General features: G+C 40.2%; 1 protein-coding gene and 1 long non-coding RNA gene across 2 annotated transcripts in view; one reads left to right on the top strand and one right to left on the bottom strand.

Annotated features, from left to right (window-relative positions):
• Positions 1-331: 331 nt before the first annotated feature.
• On the bottom strand, positions 332-17,965 carry LOC130267497 (uncharacterized). The gene is made up of 4 exons (XR_008843209.1): positions 17,810-17,965; positions 17,309-17,407; positions 5,221-5,258; positions 332-987 (listed from the first exon to the last, which is right to left on the bottom strand). It is a non-coding gene; the product is annotated as an uncharacterized LOC130267497 (long non-coding RNA).
• Positions 2,413-19,711, top strand: part of MPPED1 (metallophosphoesterase domain containing 1) — an 88,313-nt gene continuing 71,014 nt past the window's right edge. Inside the window, exons 1-2 of the mRNA XM_056517383.1 lie at positions 2,413-2,567; positions 17,849-18,116. Coding sequence (XP_056373358.1) covers positions 17,965-18,116 — 152 coding nt within the window. The 5' untranslated portion in view covers positions 2,413-2,567; positions 17,849-17,964. The remainder of the gene's footprint in view (positions 2,568-17,848; positions 18,117-19,711) is intronic.

Below are 19,711 nucleotides of genomic sequence, written 5' to 3'. Positions count from 1 at the left end.
ATGCTTTCAATACTTATGAGCTGCTGAAGTTGAGTTGTTCTTTTCTAAGTGCTCTCTGATGACACCTGTCTTGGGAACCGCCCAGTTTAGAAGCAAATCCCCATAGCAAACCTCTTCTACTCTGTGCAGTTCCCGAGACAAGCAGAGATGTCAGCAGAGAGCACTGTTTCCAGACAGAAAAGAACAACTCAACTTCAGCAGCTGATAATTATTGAAATGTTTAAGATTTTTTAATAGAAGTCATTTACAAATCTGTTTAACTTGCTGGAGCCAGTTGATATATATATATATATATATATATATATATATATAAAAAGTTTTTTTCCTGGAATACCCCTTTAAGCATTTTCCTTCTAGCAGAGATATAGCAGAGTTGAGTTGGTTGTTTGGCAGAACTCATTAAAAAGTTGTGATGAAGTATTTTCTTTCAAGCATGGACGAGTTGGTCATTTGGCAGAACTCGTAACGTTGCGATTTATCCGTTTTGTTTCAGATATGGATGTAGCAGAGCTGAGTTGGTCATTTGAACAAACCTATAATATAGTCATGTAATGAAACTTTTTCTTCCAAGCACGGATGTAGCAGAGCTGAGTTGGCAATTTAGAAGAACTCATTAAATAGTGATGCGATTAATAAGTTTCCTTCAAGCATGGATAAAGCAGAGCTGAGTTGGTCACTTGGCAATACTCCTAATACAGAGATGTAATGCAACTTTTTTTATTCAAACATGGATATAGTAGAGCTGAGTTAGTAATTTGGCAATACTCCTAGAGATGTGGTGACATTTTTTCTTTCAAGCACGGATGTAGCAGTGCTGAGTTGGTCACTTGGCCGAACTCATAATTTAGTAATGAGATAAAACATTTTCTTTCAAGCACAAATACAGCAGAGCTGAGTTGGTCATTTGGCAGAACTCGTAACATAGTGATTTATCCATTGTGTTTCAGATATGGATGTAGCAGAGCTGAGTTGGTCATTTGAACAAACCTATAATAAAAATTAAAAAATTTTCACGGGAAAATGTTTTTCTTGATATTTATATGACTAACACAACATATTTCCTATGACAAGTAACATCTATACAAGTAACGTCTATGCACCCCAAGCACGGATGTAGCAGAGCTGAGTTGGCTATTTAGAAGAACTCATTAAAGGGGTTATGCAGGAAAAATACTTTATATATATATATATATATATATATATATATATATATATATATATCAACTGGCTTCAGAAAGTTAAACAGATTTGTAAATTACTTCTATTAAAAAATCTTAATCCTTTCAGTACTTATGAGCTGCTGAAGTTGAGTTGTTCTCTTCTGTCTAAGTGCTCTCTGATGACACATGTCTCGGGAACTGTCCAGAGTAGAAGCAAATCCCCATAGCAAACCTCTTCTACTCTGTGCAGTTCCCGAGACAAGCAGAGATGTTAGCAGAGAGCACTGTTGCCAGACAGAAAAGAACAACTCAACTTCAGCAGCTGATAATTATTGGAAGGATTAAGATTTTTTAATAGAAGTAATTTACAAATCTGGAGCCAGTTGATATATAAAAAATATATATATTTTTTTCCTGGAATACCCCTTTAAATAGTGATGTGATTAATAAGTTTCCTTCAAGCATGGATAAAGCAGAGCCGAGTAGGTCATTTGGCGGAACCCATAATAAAGTGATGCGATGAAGAATTTTCAGGCACAAATATAGCAGAGCTGACTTGGTCATTTGGCGGGAACACGTAATGTAGTGATTTGAGGAAATGTTTTCTTTTAAGCGTGCCTTTGTGATTTGGGCGATTCGGGATACAGCGATGTGATGAAAAATCTTCATTCAGCCGCAGATATAGCAGAGCCGAGTTGGTCACTTCTGCAGAACTCCTATAGCGATGAGATAATAATAAACCAAAATAATAATAATAATTTAAACACTGATACAGCAGAGCTGAGTTTGCCATTTGGCAAACTCAGCTCTGCTGTATCAGGGTTTAAATTATTATTTTTTATTTTTATTATTATCGCTTCGCTATAGGAGTTCCGCACGTATGTAGCAGAGCCGAGTTGACCGTTTGGCAGAGCTCATTAAATAGTGACGTAATTAATTCATTAATTCATTTTCATTCATTGATATTGCGGAGATCATCTGATGCTTTTTTTTAAGCTTTTTTTTATTTATTTATTTTTTAGCTTTGACAAAATGTTCAATGACAAACTCATTTCTGCTGCATCTGTACAGTAGATTTGTTGCACGAAGCGATGCCCGCTGCCTATTTGTTCCTCACCCTTAAGCGCCATTATATATATACATATAAAGTATTATTATCCGTGACAGCGGGGGGTGTTACCAGGCGAGCGGCGTCTATAGGTGCCATTGTGCACACTTGTGCGGGGTGCGCTGGGACTGGTGTCAATCATCGCAGGCATACACACCCCCCGTATACAGACAGCTCCGCCGTTACCAGCGCTCTCCTCCCGCTCGCACATGAGACTATCGGAGCTGTCAGTGAGGACCCCCGGCCGCTCGCTCGTCTCCCGGACAAAAGCTTCTTCTGTGATCCGGCATTGTGCGCAGGTCAGTGCCCCCCGGGGTTGGCGTCACTTCTTTAATTGTCTCTTAGCTCTTTTTTGCCATGTGGAGGGGCCTCGAAATAATTCCATCACCCCCTCATCGTACATGAGCGGCGTCACTGCTGAGAGCTTTAGTGACAGACAGTAGCATTAGTGACGGGCAGCAGCATTAGTGAGGGGCAGTAGCTTTAGTGACAGGCAGTAGCATTAGTGACGGGCAGCAGCATTAGTGAGGGGCAGCAGCATTAGTGACTGGTAGTAGCATTAGTGAGGGGCAGCAGCATTAGTGACGGGCAGTAGCATTAGTGACGGGCAGTAGCATTAGTGATGGGCAGCAGCATTAGTGACGGGCAGTAGTATTAGTGACGGGCAGCATCATTAGTGACGGGCAGAGCATTAGAGACGGGCAGTAGCATTAGTGAGGGGCAGCAGCATTAGTGACGGGCAGTAGCATTAGTGAGGGGCAGCAGCATTAGTGACGGGCAGTAGCATTAGTGAGGGGCAGCAGCATTAGTGACGGGCAGCAGCATTAGTGAGGGGCAGCAGCACTAGTGACGGGTAGTAGCATTAGTGAGGGGCAGCAGCATTAGTGACGGGCAGTAGCATTAGTGAGGGGCAGCAGCATTAGTGACGGGCAGTAGCATTAGTGACGGGCAGTAGCATTAGTGACGGGCAGTAGCATTAGTGATGGGCAGCAGCATTAGTGACGGGCAGTAGTATTAGTGACAGGCAGCATCATTATTGACGGGCAGAGCATTAGAGACGGGCAGTAGCATTAGTGAGGGGCAGCAGCATTAGTGACGGGCAGTAGCATTAGTGAGGGGCAGCAGCATTAGTGACGGGCAGTAGCATTAGTGAAGGGCAGCAGCATTAGTGACGGGCAGTAGCATTAGTGAGGGGTGGCAGCATTAGTGACGGGCAACAGCATTAGTGACGGGCAACAGCATTAGTGACGGGCAGCAGCATTAGTGACGGGCAGTAGCATTAGTGACGGGCAGCATCATTAGAGACGGGCAGTAGCATTAGTGAGGGGCAGCAGCATTAGTGACGGGCAACAGCATTAGTGACGGGCAGTAGCATTAGTGACGGGCAGTAGCATTAGTGACGGGCAGCATCATTAGTGACGGGCAGAGCATTAGAGACGGGCAGTAGCATTAGTGAGGGGCAGCAGCATTAGTGACGGGCAATAGCATTAGTGACGGGCAGTAGTATTAGTGAGGGGCAACAGCATTAGTGAGGGGCAACAGCATTAGTGACGGGCAGTAGTATTAGTGACAGGCAGTTGCATTAGTGACGGGCAGTAGCATTAGTGACGGGCAAGAGCATTAGTGACGGGCAGTAGAATTAGTGACGGGCAACAGCATTAGTGATGGGCAGTAGCATTCGTGACGGGCAGTAGCATTAGTGAGGGGCAGCAGCATTAGTGATGGACAGTAGTATTAGTGAGGGGCAGCATCTTTAGTGACGGGCAGTAGTATTAGTGACGGGCAGCAGCATTAGTGAGGGGCAGCATCTTTAGTGACGGGCAGCAGCATTAGTGAGGGGCAGCAGCATTAATGACGGGCAGCAACATTCCAATACTGCCCCAAGGATGGAGGGGGTTCAGCAGGTCTTATGCAACAAAGTGTAACGCTGCAAAATTACAGATTAAGTGTCCAGGGGGGGCAAAGTGCACTAAGTCCCAGATGATGGCAGCCGGAGAACTTCCCTGCCTCTAGTTTGTGTCTGTGGGTTATTGTCTCTTATGTTGGCACGGAGCGATGTCTGCCAGGAGAGATGCCAGCCTGCCATTGTGCCACTAGTGTTTCCTAAAGACTAAAAACAAATGGGATTGTGCTCAGTTATTACCAATGGTAGCCATTAAAATGGGCAGAAAGGTGGTCACCCAGCTTTCCAAGGACCCTGAGTGGCAGCTAACCTTCTAATAGATAGATAGATATATAGATAGATATGCTTTATAATGAAGAAAGGTGGGTGACCGCTACCGATGTCACTCAGTTGTCACTCAGCTTTCCCCGACCCTGCATGACATAAGCTTCTGCCATTCTAAGAAGCGCAATAGTATATCTAATGTCATTCAGTGGACAGCAAGCAATGTAATAGCCTCTAATGCAGTGTTTCCCAACCAGGGTGCCTCCAGCTGTTGTAAAACTACAACTCCCAGCATGCCCGGACAGCCGTTGGCTGTCCGTGTATGCTGGGAGTTGTAGTTTTGCAACAGCTGGAGGCACCCTGGTCAGGAAACACTGGTTTACATTATTATGTTGAAAGCAAGCAGTGTGATAGCCACCAATGTTTGACATTATTATCCTTATGAGGATATCACCCAGCTTTCCATAGAGCCTGAATGACGTGAACGTTTGTATTTCTTGTCATTTCCACAGATCCTGAATGACATGAACATCTGCCTTTCTATGAAACACAACAGTATAAAGTTAAATGCCATTAAATGGACAGAAAGCAGTGTGGTAGCCTCTAAGGGTTAACATTATAAATGCCTATTGGGAATGTCACCCATCTTTCCACAGACTCTGAATGACACGAATACCTGCTTTTTAAAAAAAATAATAACCAAAAATATAAAGTTATATGCCTTCAATGGAGAGGAAATGCTTGACATTATTATTCTTACAGCAAACAATGTAATGGCCACTTACTATGCTTATAGGGAATGTCACCCAGCTCTCCACAGACCCTGAATGACATAAAACATATTTCTTTATAAAACACAACAGTAGATACTTAAATGCCATTTAATTGACAGAAAGCAGTGTGACAGCCACTAATGGTTGATATTATTATGCTTATAGGGAATGTCACCCAGCTTTCCACATATCCTGAATGACAACGTCTGCCCTCCTATGAAATACAATAGTATAAAGTTAAATGCAATTCAATTGACCGAAAGCAGGGTGATAGCCACTAATGCTTGACATAATTGATTATAGGGAATGTCACCCAGCTTTCCACAGACCCTGAATGACAGAAATATCTGCCAGCACGAATGTTTGCCAACAGTATAAAGTTATATGCCTTCAATGGACAGCAAACAGTGTGATAGCCATTAATGGTTGACATTATTATGCTTATATGGAATGTCACCCAGCTTTCCTTAGACCCTGAATGACATAAATATCTGCCAGCACGAACATCTGCCAACAGTATAAAGTTATATGCCTTCAATGGACAGCAGGCAGTGTGTAATGTTTGACAATATTATGCTTATGGTTCATGCCACCCAGCTTTCCACATACCCTGAATGACATAAAACACCAGCCTTTATAAAAAAAATTATAATAATAATAATGTAAATGTAATTTCCATCAACAGATCGAAAGCAGTGTGATAGCCATTAATGTTTGACATTATTATGCTTACTGGAAATGTCACTCAGCTTTCCACAGATCCTGAACGACATAAAACATCTGCCTTTTCTGTGAAACTTGACAGTAGAACGTTTTATGCCTTTCAATGGACAGCAAGCAGAGTGATAGCCTCTACTTATCATTAACATTGTTATGCTGATAGGTAATGTCACCCCACTTTCCACAGTTCCTGAGAGGCATATGGAGGATAAAATATCCATAAAAAAAAAATGCAGATTTTATTCGGAAGCTATGCAATCTCACTGCACTTTTTTCTATGGCTGTCCGATAGTCCGGAATATTTGTTAATCTGGAATATATCAGGATTTAATGAAAAATGAAAGCTGTAGCACCTCCAGACTGCAGGGACTACAGCAGTATGTCCCAACCAGGGTGCCTCCAGTTGTTGCAAAACTACAGCTCCCAGCATGCCCGGACAGCCAAAGGCTGTCTGGGCTTGCTGGGGGCGTTGTAGTTTTGCAATAGCTGGAGGCTCCTTGGCAGGGGAACATTGGACTACAAAGTACACCCCCTGCTCCCCCTTACCTCATATAACAAAGAGGGGGTCCAGAGAGTTTTGGGGTTGCTTGGAAAGTGGTCAAAAACAGTGCCACCCAGGTCCTCAGGTTGTGTGTGGTACTGCATCTAGAGTAAGCTCTGTTCATTTTAAAGGATGTGAGCGGCAATGTGGGCACTATATGGCAGTATTATGAAGGCTCTCTATGTGAGTATTACTTTATATTATTTGGATACTATATGGTAGTATTATGTAGGTTGTATATCTTCTTGGCACTATATGGCAGTATTATGAAGGCTGTTTTCTATCCTGGCACTGTATGGCAGTATTGTGAAGGCTCTCTATGTGAGTATTACTTTATATTATTTGGATACTATGCGGTATTATTATGTAGGTTGTATATTGTCTTGGTACTATATGGCAGTATTGTGAAGGTTCTCTATGTGAGTATTACTTTATATTATTTGGATACTATGCGGTATTATTATGTAGGTTGTATATCTTCTTGGCACTATATGGCAGTATTGTGAAGGTTCTCTATGTGAGTATTACTTTATATTATTTGGATACTATGCGGTATTATTATGTAGGTTGTATATTGTCTTGGTACTATATGGCAGTATTGTGAAGGTTCTCTATGTGAGTATTACTTTATATTATTTGGATACTATGCGGTATTATTATGTAGGTTGTATATCTTCTTGGCACTATATGGCAGTATTGTGAAGGTTCTCTATGTGAGTATTACTTTATATTATTTGGATACTATGCGGTATTATTATGTAGGTTGTATATTGTCTTGGTACTATATGGCAGTATTGTGAAGGTTCTCTATGTGAGTATTACTTTATATTATTTGGATACTATGCGGTATTATTATGTTGGTTGTATATCTTCTTGGCACTATATGGTAGTATTGTGAAGGTTCTCTATGTGAGTATTACTTTATATTATTTGGATACTATGCGGTATTATTATGTAGGTTGTATATCTTCTTGGCACTATATGGCAGTATTGTGAAGGTTCTCTATGTGAGTATTACTTTATATTATTTGGATACTATGCGGTATTATTATGTAGGTTGTATATTGTCTTGGTACTATATGGCAGTATTATGAAGGCTGTTTACTATCCTGGCACTATATGGCAGTATTGTGAAGGCTCTCTATGTGAATATTACTTTATATTATTTGTAGGTTGTATTATTTGTAGGTTGTATATCTTCTTGACACTATATGGCAGTATTATGAAGGCTCTCTACGTATTTCTTTATATTATTTGGATAATATATGGTTTCTTGGCACTATATGGCAGTATTATGAAGTCTCTCTTCTGGAGTATTACTTTATATTATTTGGATACTATATGGTATTATTATGTAGTTTGTATATCTTCTTGGCACTATATGGCAGTATTGTGAACGCTCTCTTCTGGAATATTACTTTATATTATTTGGATACTATATGGTATTGTAATGTAGGTTGTATATATTCTTGGCACTATATGGCAGTATTATGAAGACTCTCTACATGAGTATTATTTTATATTATGTGAATACTATATGGTAGTATTATGTAGGTTGTATATATTCTTGGCACTACATGGCAGTATCATGAAGACTTTCCAAGGCATGTTACTTATATTATTTGGATACTATAAGGTAGTATTTTGTTGCTTGCTTATTATAGTGCCACTATATGGCAGCACTATGACAGCTCTTTTAATGAGCATTATTGTAGTTGGATACTTTATATTATTTGGACAATATGTATATATTGCGATATTATCCTGGCACTATATGACAGTATTACATGAGCTATATAAGTGTGTATTATATGGATAATGATTTGGGCACTATATGGTAGTATTATGTAGGTTGTATATTGCATTATCTTGCCATTATATAACAGTATCATGTAGGCTCTTTAAGTTAGTGATATTGTATTTGACACTTTATATTATTTGAACGCTATATGGTAGGACTATGTGGGTTGTATACCTAAGTATTATCTTGGCACTATATAGTGGCATTATGAAGGTTCTTTAAGCGACTATTAAGTCTCTTACTGTGTTTCTATAGGACGGTATTATGCTGGGGAAGACTGTTCAGTGCATACAGTCCGGCACAGCTTGTACTAGGTCAACTATTACATTGGCCAATTTATCACTTTAAATGGGCACTGTGTAATTCTTCTTTTCCCCTATAGTGGCGCTGCAGGTACACTTTAATATTGGGGGGGGGTCCTAGCAGGAGAACACTCTAAAGGGGCTATCCAGGATTAGAAAAATAGAGCTGGTTTTTTCCTCCAAAAACAGGGCCACACGTGTCCCCAGTGGTATTGCAGCTCAGTTTCATTCAAGTGGTATTACCACACACAACCTGAGGACAAGGGTGGCGCTGTGATTTACAGATTATTTCTGTTTATCTATTTCTGGATAATCCAGTAATGGTCAAGGGATTCTTCTAAAAAGTGTAGGAACTACAACAGAGTGTGTCTATCCCTGCAGGACACACGAACAACACACCCAATTCAATTAGAACTGTGCAATGCCTCGTTCCTCCTCTGGAGGCGCTGCAAATAAATGAAACACCTGTCTGTGCAATGCTTTGTTTCTCCTCTGGAGGAGCTGCAGGTATATAAAACACCTGTCTGTGCAATGCTTCATTTCTCCTCTGGAGGCGCTGCAGGTAAATAAAACACCTGTCTGTGCAATGCTTTGTTTCTCCTCTGGAGGCGCTGCAGGTAAATAAAACACCTGTCTGTGCAATGCTTTGTTTCTCCTCTGGAGGCGCTGCAGGTATATAAAACACCTGTCTGTGCAATGCTTTGTTTCTCCTCTGGAGGCGCTGCAGGTATATAAAACACCTGTCTGTGCTATGCTTTGTTTCTCCTCTGGAGGCGCTGCAGGTATATAAAACACCTGTCTGTGCAATGCTTTGTTTCTCCTCTGGAGGAGCTGCAGGTATATAAAACACCTGTTTGTGCAATGCTTTGTTTCTCCTCTGGAGGCGCTGCAGGTATATAAAACACCTGTCTGTGCAATGCTTTGTTTCTCCTCTGGAGGCGCTGCAGGTATATAAAACACCTGTCTGTGCAATGCATCATTTCTCCTCTGGAGGCACTGCAGGTAAATAAAACACCTGTCTGTGCAATGCTTCATTTCTCCACTGGAGGCGCTGCAGGTATATAAAACACTTGTCTGTGCAATGCTTTGTTTCTCCTCTGGAGGCGCTGCAGGTATATAAAACACCTGTCTGTGCAATGCTTCATTTCTCCTCTGGAGGCACTGCAGGTATAAAAAACACCTGTCTGTGCAATGCTTTGTTTCTCCTCTGGAGGCGCTGCAGGTATATAAAACACCTGTCTGTGCAATGCGTCATTTCTCCTCTGGAGGCACTGCAGGTAAATAAAACACCTGTCTGTGCAATGCTTCATTTCTCCACTGGAGGCGCTGCAGGTATAAAAAACACCTGTCTGTGCAATGCTTTGTTTCTCCTCTGGAGGCGCTGCAGGTATATAAAACACCTGTCTGTGCAATGCGTCATTTCTCCTCTGGAGGCACTGCAGGTAAATAAAACACCTGTCTGTGCAATGCTTCATTTCTCCACTGGAGGCGCTGCAGGTATATAAAACACTTGTCTGTGCAATGCTTCATTTCTCCACTGGAGGCGCTGCAGGTATATAAAACACTTGTCTGTGCAATGCTTTATTTCTCCTCTGGAGGTGCTGCAGGTATATAAAACACCTGTCTGTGCAATGCTTCATTTCTCCTCTGGAGGCGCTGCAGGTATATAAAACACCTGTCTGTGCAGTGCTTCATTTCTCCTCTGGAGGTGCTGCAGGTATATAAAACACCTGTCTGTGCAATGCTTCATTTCTCCTCTGGAGGCGCTGCAGGTATATAAAACACCTGTCTGTGCAGTGCTTCATTTCTCCTCTGGAGGTGCTGCAGGTATATAAAACACCTGTCTGTGCAATGCTTCATTTCTCCTCTGGAGGCGCTGCAGGTATATAAAACACCTGTCTGTGCAGTGCTTCATTTCTCCTCTGGAGGCACTGCAGGTAAATAAAACACCTGTCTGTGCAATGCTTCATTTCTCCACTGGAGGCGCTGCAGGTAAATTAAAACACCTGTCTGTGCAATGCTTTGTTTCTCCTCTGGAGGCGCTGCAGGTATATAAAACACCTGTCTGTGCAATGCTTTGTTTCTCCTCTGGAGGCGCTGCAGGTAAATAAAACACCTGTCTGAGCAATGCTTCATTTCTCCTCTGGAGGCGCTGCAGGTATATAAAACACCTGTCTGTGTAATGCTTCATTTCTCCTCTGGAGGCGCTGCAGGTATATAAAACACCTGTCTGTGCAATGCTTCGTTTCTCCTCTGGAGGCGCTGCAGGTAAATAAAACACCTGTCTGAGCAATGCTTCATTTCTCCTCTGGAGGCGCTGCAGGTATATAAAACACCTGTCTGTGCAATGCTTCGTTTCTCCTCTGGAGGCGCTGCAGGTATATAAAACACCTGTCTGTGTAATGCTTCATTTCTCCTCTGGAGGCGCTGCAGGTAAATAAAACACCTGTCTGTGCAATGCTTCGTTTCTCCTCTGGAGGCGCTGCAGGTATATAAAACACCTGTCTGTGTAATGCTTCATTTCTCCTCTGGAGGCGCTGCAGGTAAATAAAACACCTGTCTGTGCAATGCTTCGTTTCTCCTCTGGAGGCGCTGCAGGTATATAAAACACCTGTCTGTGTAATGCTTCATTTCTCCTCTGGAGGCGCTGCAGGTATATAAAACACCTGTCTGAGCAATGCTTCTTTCTCCTGTGGAGGCGCTGCAGGTAAATAAAACACCTGTCTGTGCAATGCTTCATTTCTCCTCTGGAGGCGCTGCAGATGTGAGTTGTACTACATGGAGAATACTCCCCTCTTCTGCAGAGGTTTGAGCGCAAAATAGAAGTAGTCAGTGACTGTCAGCAATCCGGCGCCTGTTTACACAAGTTTTGGCAATAATTTTGATTAATTGAGAGTAATTTAAGTCTTGTCAAAGTCACGCAAGGCATGAAAAGACACGAAGCGCTCGGAGGACGCTCCTTGTTGACAGAGGCCGGCGAGGTTTCGGCTGATGTTGTCAGGAAAGGCGGCTGATCTGAAATTGAAAAGTGAGTGTGATTACTGTGTGTGTGCGCGCCCTGCGTGTTTCTACCACACAAGGAAGATATTCCCAGCCATAAATATCCCGCCGCGATATCCAGCTATTAAAATCTCACTAACAGAAACATATGCCGCGGTTAATGAGGTCTGGGGGCTGTCTGCTCCACCGCGCCGAGCACAACGCCTTCCACCGCATAATCAGAAGAGAAATGGCGCAGGTCGGATGCGGGTTTCTAGGAAAACTGTAAAATCTGCAAAAATTCTTCAAAAATTTAGTTTTTGTCCCCTGAGGAAGATGTCATGTCTTGAGAAAATCGTAAAGGAGAGAGGGTTTCTGGCTTTCATAATCCCCCTGCTTATCCAAATCTTGTAGGGGGAAGGGACTCTCTACGACGGGTTGCTCACTTCGGACCCTACTTGTTAGACACCTTGACAATAAGACGATCTTAGAGCGATCTCAGCAGTGTTTAATCTCCCTGCAGCGCCACCACAGGAGAAACTAAGCATTACACCTTGTCCATTTAAATCGATGAGAAATGCAGGACAGGATAGGTCCTCCACGCAGGGAGACACTCTTGCTGCTAGTTTTCAGTCATGAACAGAGTTACCCAAATAGAGAAACCCCACCCCCATCTATTAAAGGGGTACTCCAACATCTATAACCTGTACCTATTTGAAGAACGGGGCCCCGCCACATTTAGTATGAGAATGATTTAAAGGGGTATTCCAGGAAAAACCTTTTTTTATATATATATATCAACCGGCTCCAGAAAGTTAAACACATTTGTAAATTACTTCAATTAAAAAATCTTAATCCTTTCAATAATTATCAGCTGCTGAAGTTGAGTTGTTCTTTTCTATCTGGCAACAGTGCTCTCTGCTGACATCTCTGCTTGTCTCGGGAACTGCACAGAGTAGAAGAGGTTTGCTATGGGGACTTGCTTCTACTCTGGACAGTTCCCGAGACAGGTGTCATCAGAGAGCACTTAGACTGAAAAGAACAACTCAACTTCAGCAGCTCATAAGTACTGAAAGGATTAAAAAAAAAATTATAGGAGTAATTTACGAATCTGTTTAACTTTCTGGAGCCGGTTGATATATATATGAAAAAAAGTTTTTTCCTGGAATACCCCTTTAAGATGTGGTCATACATGTGTGTCAATTTACATAGACCTGTGGCCCCTAAGCGCCGACTGCTATAGGGGCCACAGGTTAGGTTAAAGCCACCTCCTTCCCCATACGCCTCAGACTAAGGATTGAAGGACCTTTCCCACTTTGGTGGGTTTAGCTGAATGTTTAAAGCAGATAGATAAATAGATACATATGAGATAGAGAGATAGCGTGCCTCCAGATGTTCCAAAACTACAACTCCCAGCATGCTAGGAGTTGTAGTTTTGCAACAGCTGAAGGCATCCTGGTTGGAAAACACTGGTTTAAAGTGCATAGCGGCTTCCTGACTCTCCACTGAAGAAGTTACTGGAGAAAAGCGTTGGACATTTTAGATTTATAATGCAAAACTACAACTCCCAGCATACCCGGACAGCCGTTGGCTGTCCGGGCATACTGGAAGTTCTAGTTTTGCAACAACTGAAGGCACCCTGGTTGGGAAACACTGGTTTAAAGTGCATGGCGGCTTCCTGACTCTCCACCGATGAAGTTAATGGAGAAAAGCGTCGGACATGTTGGATTTTTTTTATATCAACTGGCTCCAGAAAGTTAAAAAGATTTGTAAATTACTTCTATAAAAAAAAAAAAATCTTAATCCTTCCAATAATTATCAGCTGCTGAAGTTGAGTTGTTGTATTCTGTCTGGCAAGAGTGCTCTCTGCTGACACTTCTGCTTGTCTCGGGAACTGCACAGAGTAGAAGAGGTTTGCTATGGACAGTTCCCGAGACAGGTGTCATCAGAGAGCACTTAGACAGAAAAGAACAACTCAACTTCAGCAGCTCATAAGTACTGAAAGGATTAAGATTTTTCATAGGAGTAATTTGCTAATCTGTTTAACTTTCTGGAGCCAGTTGATATATATATATATATATATATATATATATATACACATATATATATATATATAAGTTTTTTCCTGGATAACCCCTTTAATATGAACTGTGCTATGTTTCATTTCTCCACCGGAGGCGCTGCAGGTAAATAAAGCACCTGTCTTTGCAATGCTTTATTTCTCCTCTGGAGGCACTGCAGCCAACCAATTAATCAATTTAAAAAAAAAGTTTCAACAGGATTCAAATATGTAATGTGAACAGAGCCCTCTCGCAGCTTCCGTCCTGGTGGTCCATGGAGAACATATGGCAATATATCACTATATTATCATTGAGCACTGTATGGCAGTAGTTGGATAGTGTATGGCACAACTACGGTACATATTTATCACAAAACACTATTTAGTCTCTATATAGCACTAATATCTTTTTACGCTCTAGGGCTATTGGAGCACTGTAGGGCACAATTCTATGTATTTTGTATAGCACTATGTGTACACTGTATGGCACTGTTACCTGTTCACTATATATTAGTATTTGGGCACTGTATGGCACTATTATATATTGACTGTATAACACTATCTGGGCACTGTATGGCACTATTATATGTTGACTGTATAACACTATTTGGGCACTGTATGGCACTATTATATGTTGACTGTATAACACTATTTGGGCACTGTATGGCACTATTATATGTTGACTGAATAACACTATTTGGGCACTGTATGGCACTGTTATATGTTGACTGTATAACACTATTTGGGCACTGTATGGCACTGTTATATGTTGAACGTATAACACTATTTGGGCACTGTATGGCACTGTTATATGTTGACTGTATAACACTATTTGGTTACTCTATGGCACTTTTATATGTTAACTGTATAACACTATTTGGGCACTGTATGGCACTGTTATATGTTGACTGTATAACACTATTTGGGCACTGTATGGCACTATTATATGTTGACTGTATAACACTATTTGGGCACTGTATGGCACTATTATATGTTGACTCTATAACACTATTTCGGCACTGTATGGCACTGTTATATGTTGACTGTATAACACTATTTGGGCACTGTATGGCACTGTTGTATGTTGACTGTATAACACTATTTGGGCACTGTATGGCAGTTTTATATGTTGACTCTATAACACTATTTCTGGCACTGTATGGCACAAATATATATTTATGGTATAGCACTATGTAGGCACTGTATGGCACTGTTATATGTTGACTGCATAACACTATTTGGGCACTGTATGGCACTGTTATATGTAGAATGTATAACACTATTTGGGCACTGTATGGCACTGTTATATGTAGAATGTATAGCACTATGTAGGCACTTTATGGCACTGTTATATGTTTACTGTATAGCGCTATTTGAGCACCAAATCCCAATGCTATCTGTTTACTGTATTGCATTATATGTCGCTGCATGGCACAATTATACTGTAGGTTAACTTATAAGTCATATTACACTTTTTGGGAACTATACGGCACAATTTATTTTTACAATTTAACACTATTTGGGCACTGTATGGCACTGTTATATGTTGACTATATAACACTATTTGGGCACTGTATGGCACTGTTATATGTTGACTGTATAACACTATTTGGCACTGTATGGCACTGTTATATGTTGACTGTATAACACTATTTGGCACTGTATGGCACTATTATATGTTGACTATATAACACTATTTGGGCACTGTATGGTACTTTTAAATGTTGACTGTATAACACTATTTGGCACTGTATGGCACTGTTATATGTTGACTGTATAACACTATTTGGGCACTGTATGGCACTGTTATATGTTGACTATATAACTCTATTTGGGCACTGTATGGCACTATTATATGTTGACTCTATAACACTATTTGGGCACTGTATGGCACTGTTATATGTTGACTGAATAACACTATTTCGGCACTGTATGGCACTGTTATATGTTGACTGAATAACACTATTTCGGCACTGTATGGCACTGTTATATGTTGACTGAATAACACTATTTCGGCACTGTATGGTGCTGCTATTTACTGTATAGCACAATTTGGGCACCGTATAAAACAATATATTTTTAAAACAATGTAAAACTCAATGAGGGAGATTTCTCAAAACCTGTCCATAGGAAAAGTTGCTGAGTTGCCCATAGCAACCAATCAGATCGCTCCTTTCATTTTCCAGAGGTCTTTTCAAAAATGAAAGCAGCGATCTGATTGGTTGCTATGAGCAACTCAGCAACTTTTCCTCTGGACAGGTTTTGATAAATCTCCCCCTATATCAGTGGTCCTCAACCTGCGGACCTCCAGATGTTGCAAAACTACATCTCTTAGCATGAGCCAACGGCTGTAGTTTTGCAACATCTGGAGGTCCGCAGGTTGAAGACCACTGCCCTATATGTTTACAATATAACTCAGGTCACTGTATGACACAATTATATTCTTACTGTATATTGGGCAACATATGTATCACCTGTTTAGCATAACAGCGTATACCGCATATAGCAGTATTATGTTGGCACATTTTGCCGGTGTTATTTAATACAAAAAAGAATAGGAACGGGCCTAGACAAATGTGGCCCCGTGCGACATCTTACCTTACCCTCCGCCATCTTTATAAATTTTTAACGGAACCTTAAAGGGGTTATCCAGGAAAAAACTTATTTTTCCTATATCAACTGGCTCCAGAAAGTTAAACAGATTTGTAAATTACTTCTATTAAAAAATCTTAAACCTTTCAGTACTTATGAGCTTCTGAAGTTAAGGTTGTTCTTTTCTGTCTAAGTGCTCTCTGATGACACGTGTCTCGGGAAACGCCCAGTTTAGAAGCAAATCCCTATAGCAAACCTCTTCTAAACTGGGCATTTCTCGAGACAGGTGTCATCAGAGATGACACGTGTCTCGGGAGCTGTCCAGAGTAGAAGCAAATTCCCATAGGAACTGCACAGAGCAGAATAGGTTTGCTATGGGAATTTGCTTCTACTCTAGACTGCTCCCAAGATACGTGTCATCAGAGAGCACTTAAAGGGGTATTCCAGGAAAAAACTTTTTTTTTTATATATCAACTTGCTCCAGAAAGTTAAACAGATTTGTAAATTACTTCTATTAAAAAATCTTAATCCTTTCAGTACTTATGAGCTTCTGAAGTTAAGGTTGTTCTTTTCTGTCTATGTAATCTCTGATGACACGTGTCTCGGGAAACGCCCAGTTTAGAAGAGGTTTGCTATGGGGATTTGCTTCTACTCTAGACAGCTCCCGAGACACGTGTCATCAGAGAGCACTTAGACAGAAAAGAACAACTCAACTTCAACAGCTCATAAGTACTGAAAGGATTAAGATTTTTTTAATAGAAGTAATTTACAAATCTGTTTAACTTTCTGGAGCCAGTTGATCTAAAAAAATATATATATATTTTTCCTGGAATACCCCTTTAAACCATGAGAAGACAAACAAACAAAAAAAAACTATTCTTCCCAAAAACATTTTTGAATTGTGACACCTGCCGTCACTTTGTTCTCACAATCATTTATGATTTAAAAATGTATTGTTATTTAAAAAAAAAAAAAACTAAAAAAAAAAAAAAGAACACAAAAAAAAAAAAACACTCAATTAGGGATCGGTTCCTGTTTCCAACGCCTATCGGTGATTATGTCGGCTTGGTGGTGGTGGGGGGGGGGGGGGGGGGGGAGAAACTTACCTTCTGTTGAGAGACACAAAGCGCTGTCATTTACGTGCTGCTTTTTAGCAACATTTAAAGGCTTGTCGCATGTAAAATTAATTTTCTTTTATATCTCTCCTGGAAAAAAAAAAAAGATAAAAAAAAATCCATTAATACAAAGGACGGGATTGTTTACAGGTTTACAGCGAGCGGCGATGGATTCGGCTTAAAAATAAAAAAAAAAGGGAATTTCAATTCTCAGAAATAAGCGTGAATTTTTTTTGTTGTGTGTGTATATATATATATATATATATATATATATATATATGTATATATATATATATTATTATTTTTTTTTTTTTTTGCAATGTATTAACCCATTGTTGGCTGCCAAACCAATTCACGCTGGTAAATGAAGAGTTAACAAAAAAAAAATATTAGGGATAGTGACAAACCCCCGGCAAGTGCCAACCCTTCTACTCTATATGTGGCGATGGACTGTACCCCCCACCCCCGCCGGCGATTTCTCACATTGCTTACGTGTGAATCGGTTCCATCTTCTTTTCTCTTTTTTTTTAGGATTTCCAGGAGGGGAGTGTATTGTAGACAGAAAAGATGACATACTTGTCTCTCATTGGGATGGGAAGATAGCAGGGACAGCCGTAGGAAAATAAAAGCAGGAGCGAGCGGCGACGATGGCGTACACCCACTCGCACATCATGGCATCCAGAAGGCATCCGCCAAGTCGTGTCATTATCGAAGTAGACGAGTACAGCTCCAACCCCACACAGGCGTTCACCTTCTACAACATCAACCAGGGACGATTCCAGCCGCCACACGTGCAGATGTGAGTAACCAGAAGTTTTCTTCTCAGCCATCAGACTACAATCACCATCTGTGATCAGTGTTATAGCCGTGTATAGTGTGAAGGGGGATTTACATGGGACTGCAGGTCACCCTGCTGCACTGACTTATTATCAGATTCTATAGGAACTCTTCTCACCTGGGTCACATGGATTGAATTTCATCTGGATGATTTACTTCATAACTACAGGGTCAAGGGAAGATAGATAGATAGATAGATAGATAGATAGATATGAGATAGATAGATAGATAGATAGATATGAGATAGATATAAGATAGATAGATATGAGATAGATGGATATGAGATAGATAGATAGATAGATAGATGGATAGATATGAGAGATAGATAGATATGAGATAGATAGATATGATATAGATAGATAGATATAGATACATATGAGATAGATAGATAGATGTGAGATAGATGTGAGATAGATATTAGATAGATAGATAGATAGATAGACAGATGATAGATAGATAGAGATAGATATGAGATAGATAGATAGATAGATATAAAATAGATATGAGATAGATAGATATGAGATAGATAGATTATAGATAGATATGAAATAGATAGAGATGGATAGATATGAGATAGATAGATAGATGTGAGATAGAGAGATAGATATGAGATCGATAGATATGAGATACATATGAGATCGATAGATATGAGATAGATAGATAGATATGAGATTGATAGATAGATATGAGATAGATACATATGAGATAGATAGATAGATAGATAGATATGAGATAGATGATAGATAGATAGGAGATAGATAGATAGATAGATAGGAGATAGATAGATAGATAGGAGATAGATAGATAGATAGATATGAGATAGATACATATGAGATAGATATGAGATAGATAGATATGAGATAGATATGAGATAGATAGATAGATAGATATGAGATAGATATGAGATAGATAGATATGAGATAGATATGAGATAGATAGATAGATAGATATTAGATAGATAGATATGAGATAGATAGATAGATAGACATGGGATAGATACATAGATAGATAGATATGAGATAGATATGAGATAGATAGATAGATAGATATTAGATAGATACATATGAGATAGATATGAGATAGATAGATATGAGATAGATAGATATTAGATAGATAGATATGAGATAGATACATATGAGATAGATAGATATAAGATAGATAGATATATATGAGATAGATAGATATATACCCTATTTCTCTGATATTATTAAACCCCGGATAGTAAATCATCCTGATGGTCCACAATGCAGCGGACGCCTCTGTTCAGAGCGATGTAGGAGACTATAATGAAAGTTTATATCTTGTATTTTTTGCCGTCTGAATGATGGAATATAAAATCATCATCTGACACCGTCAGGAATTATCCTTCTGGGTGTTTGGAAACATATTTATTATGTTCCATAAATATCTGTGAGCGCCGCGGTGATAAATACGGAATAAAGCAGGAGTGATGTTGGCCTGTCAGCGGAGATAGAAAGGAGAGGGATGGTTCTGTGTGAGATTGCATAAAAACTGCAGAAGTTGTCATGTTTGATTGTGAAAACAAAATATTTCTTT

This window comes from Hyla sarda, chromosome 4 (genome assembly GCF_029499605.1).
Source record: "Hyla sarda isolate aHylSar1 chromosome 4, aHylSar1.hap1, whole genome shotgun sequence".
Taxonomy (NCBI): Eukaryota; Metazoa; Chordata; class Amphibia; order Anura; family Hylidae; genus Hyla; species Hyla sarda.
The sequence above is the reverse complement of the archived record's forward strand: the minus strand, read 5'-3'. Positions and strand labels throughout refer to the sequence as shown.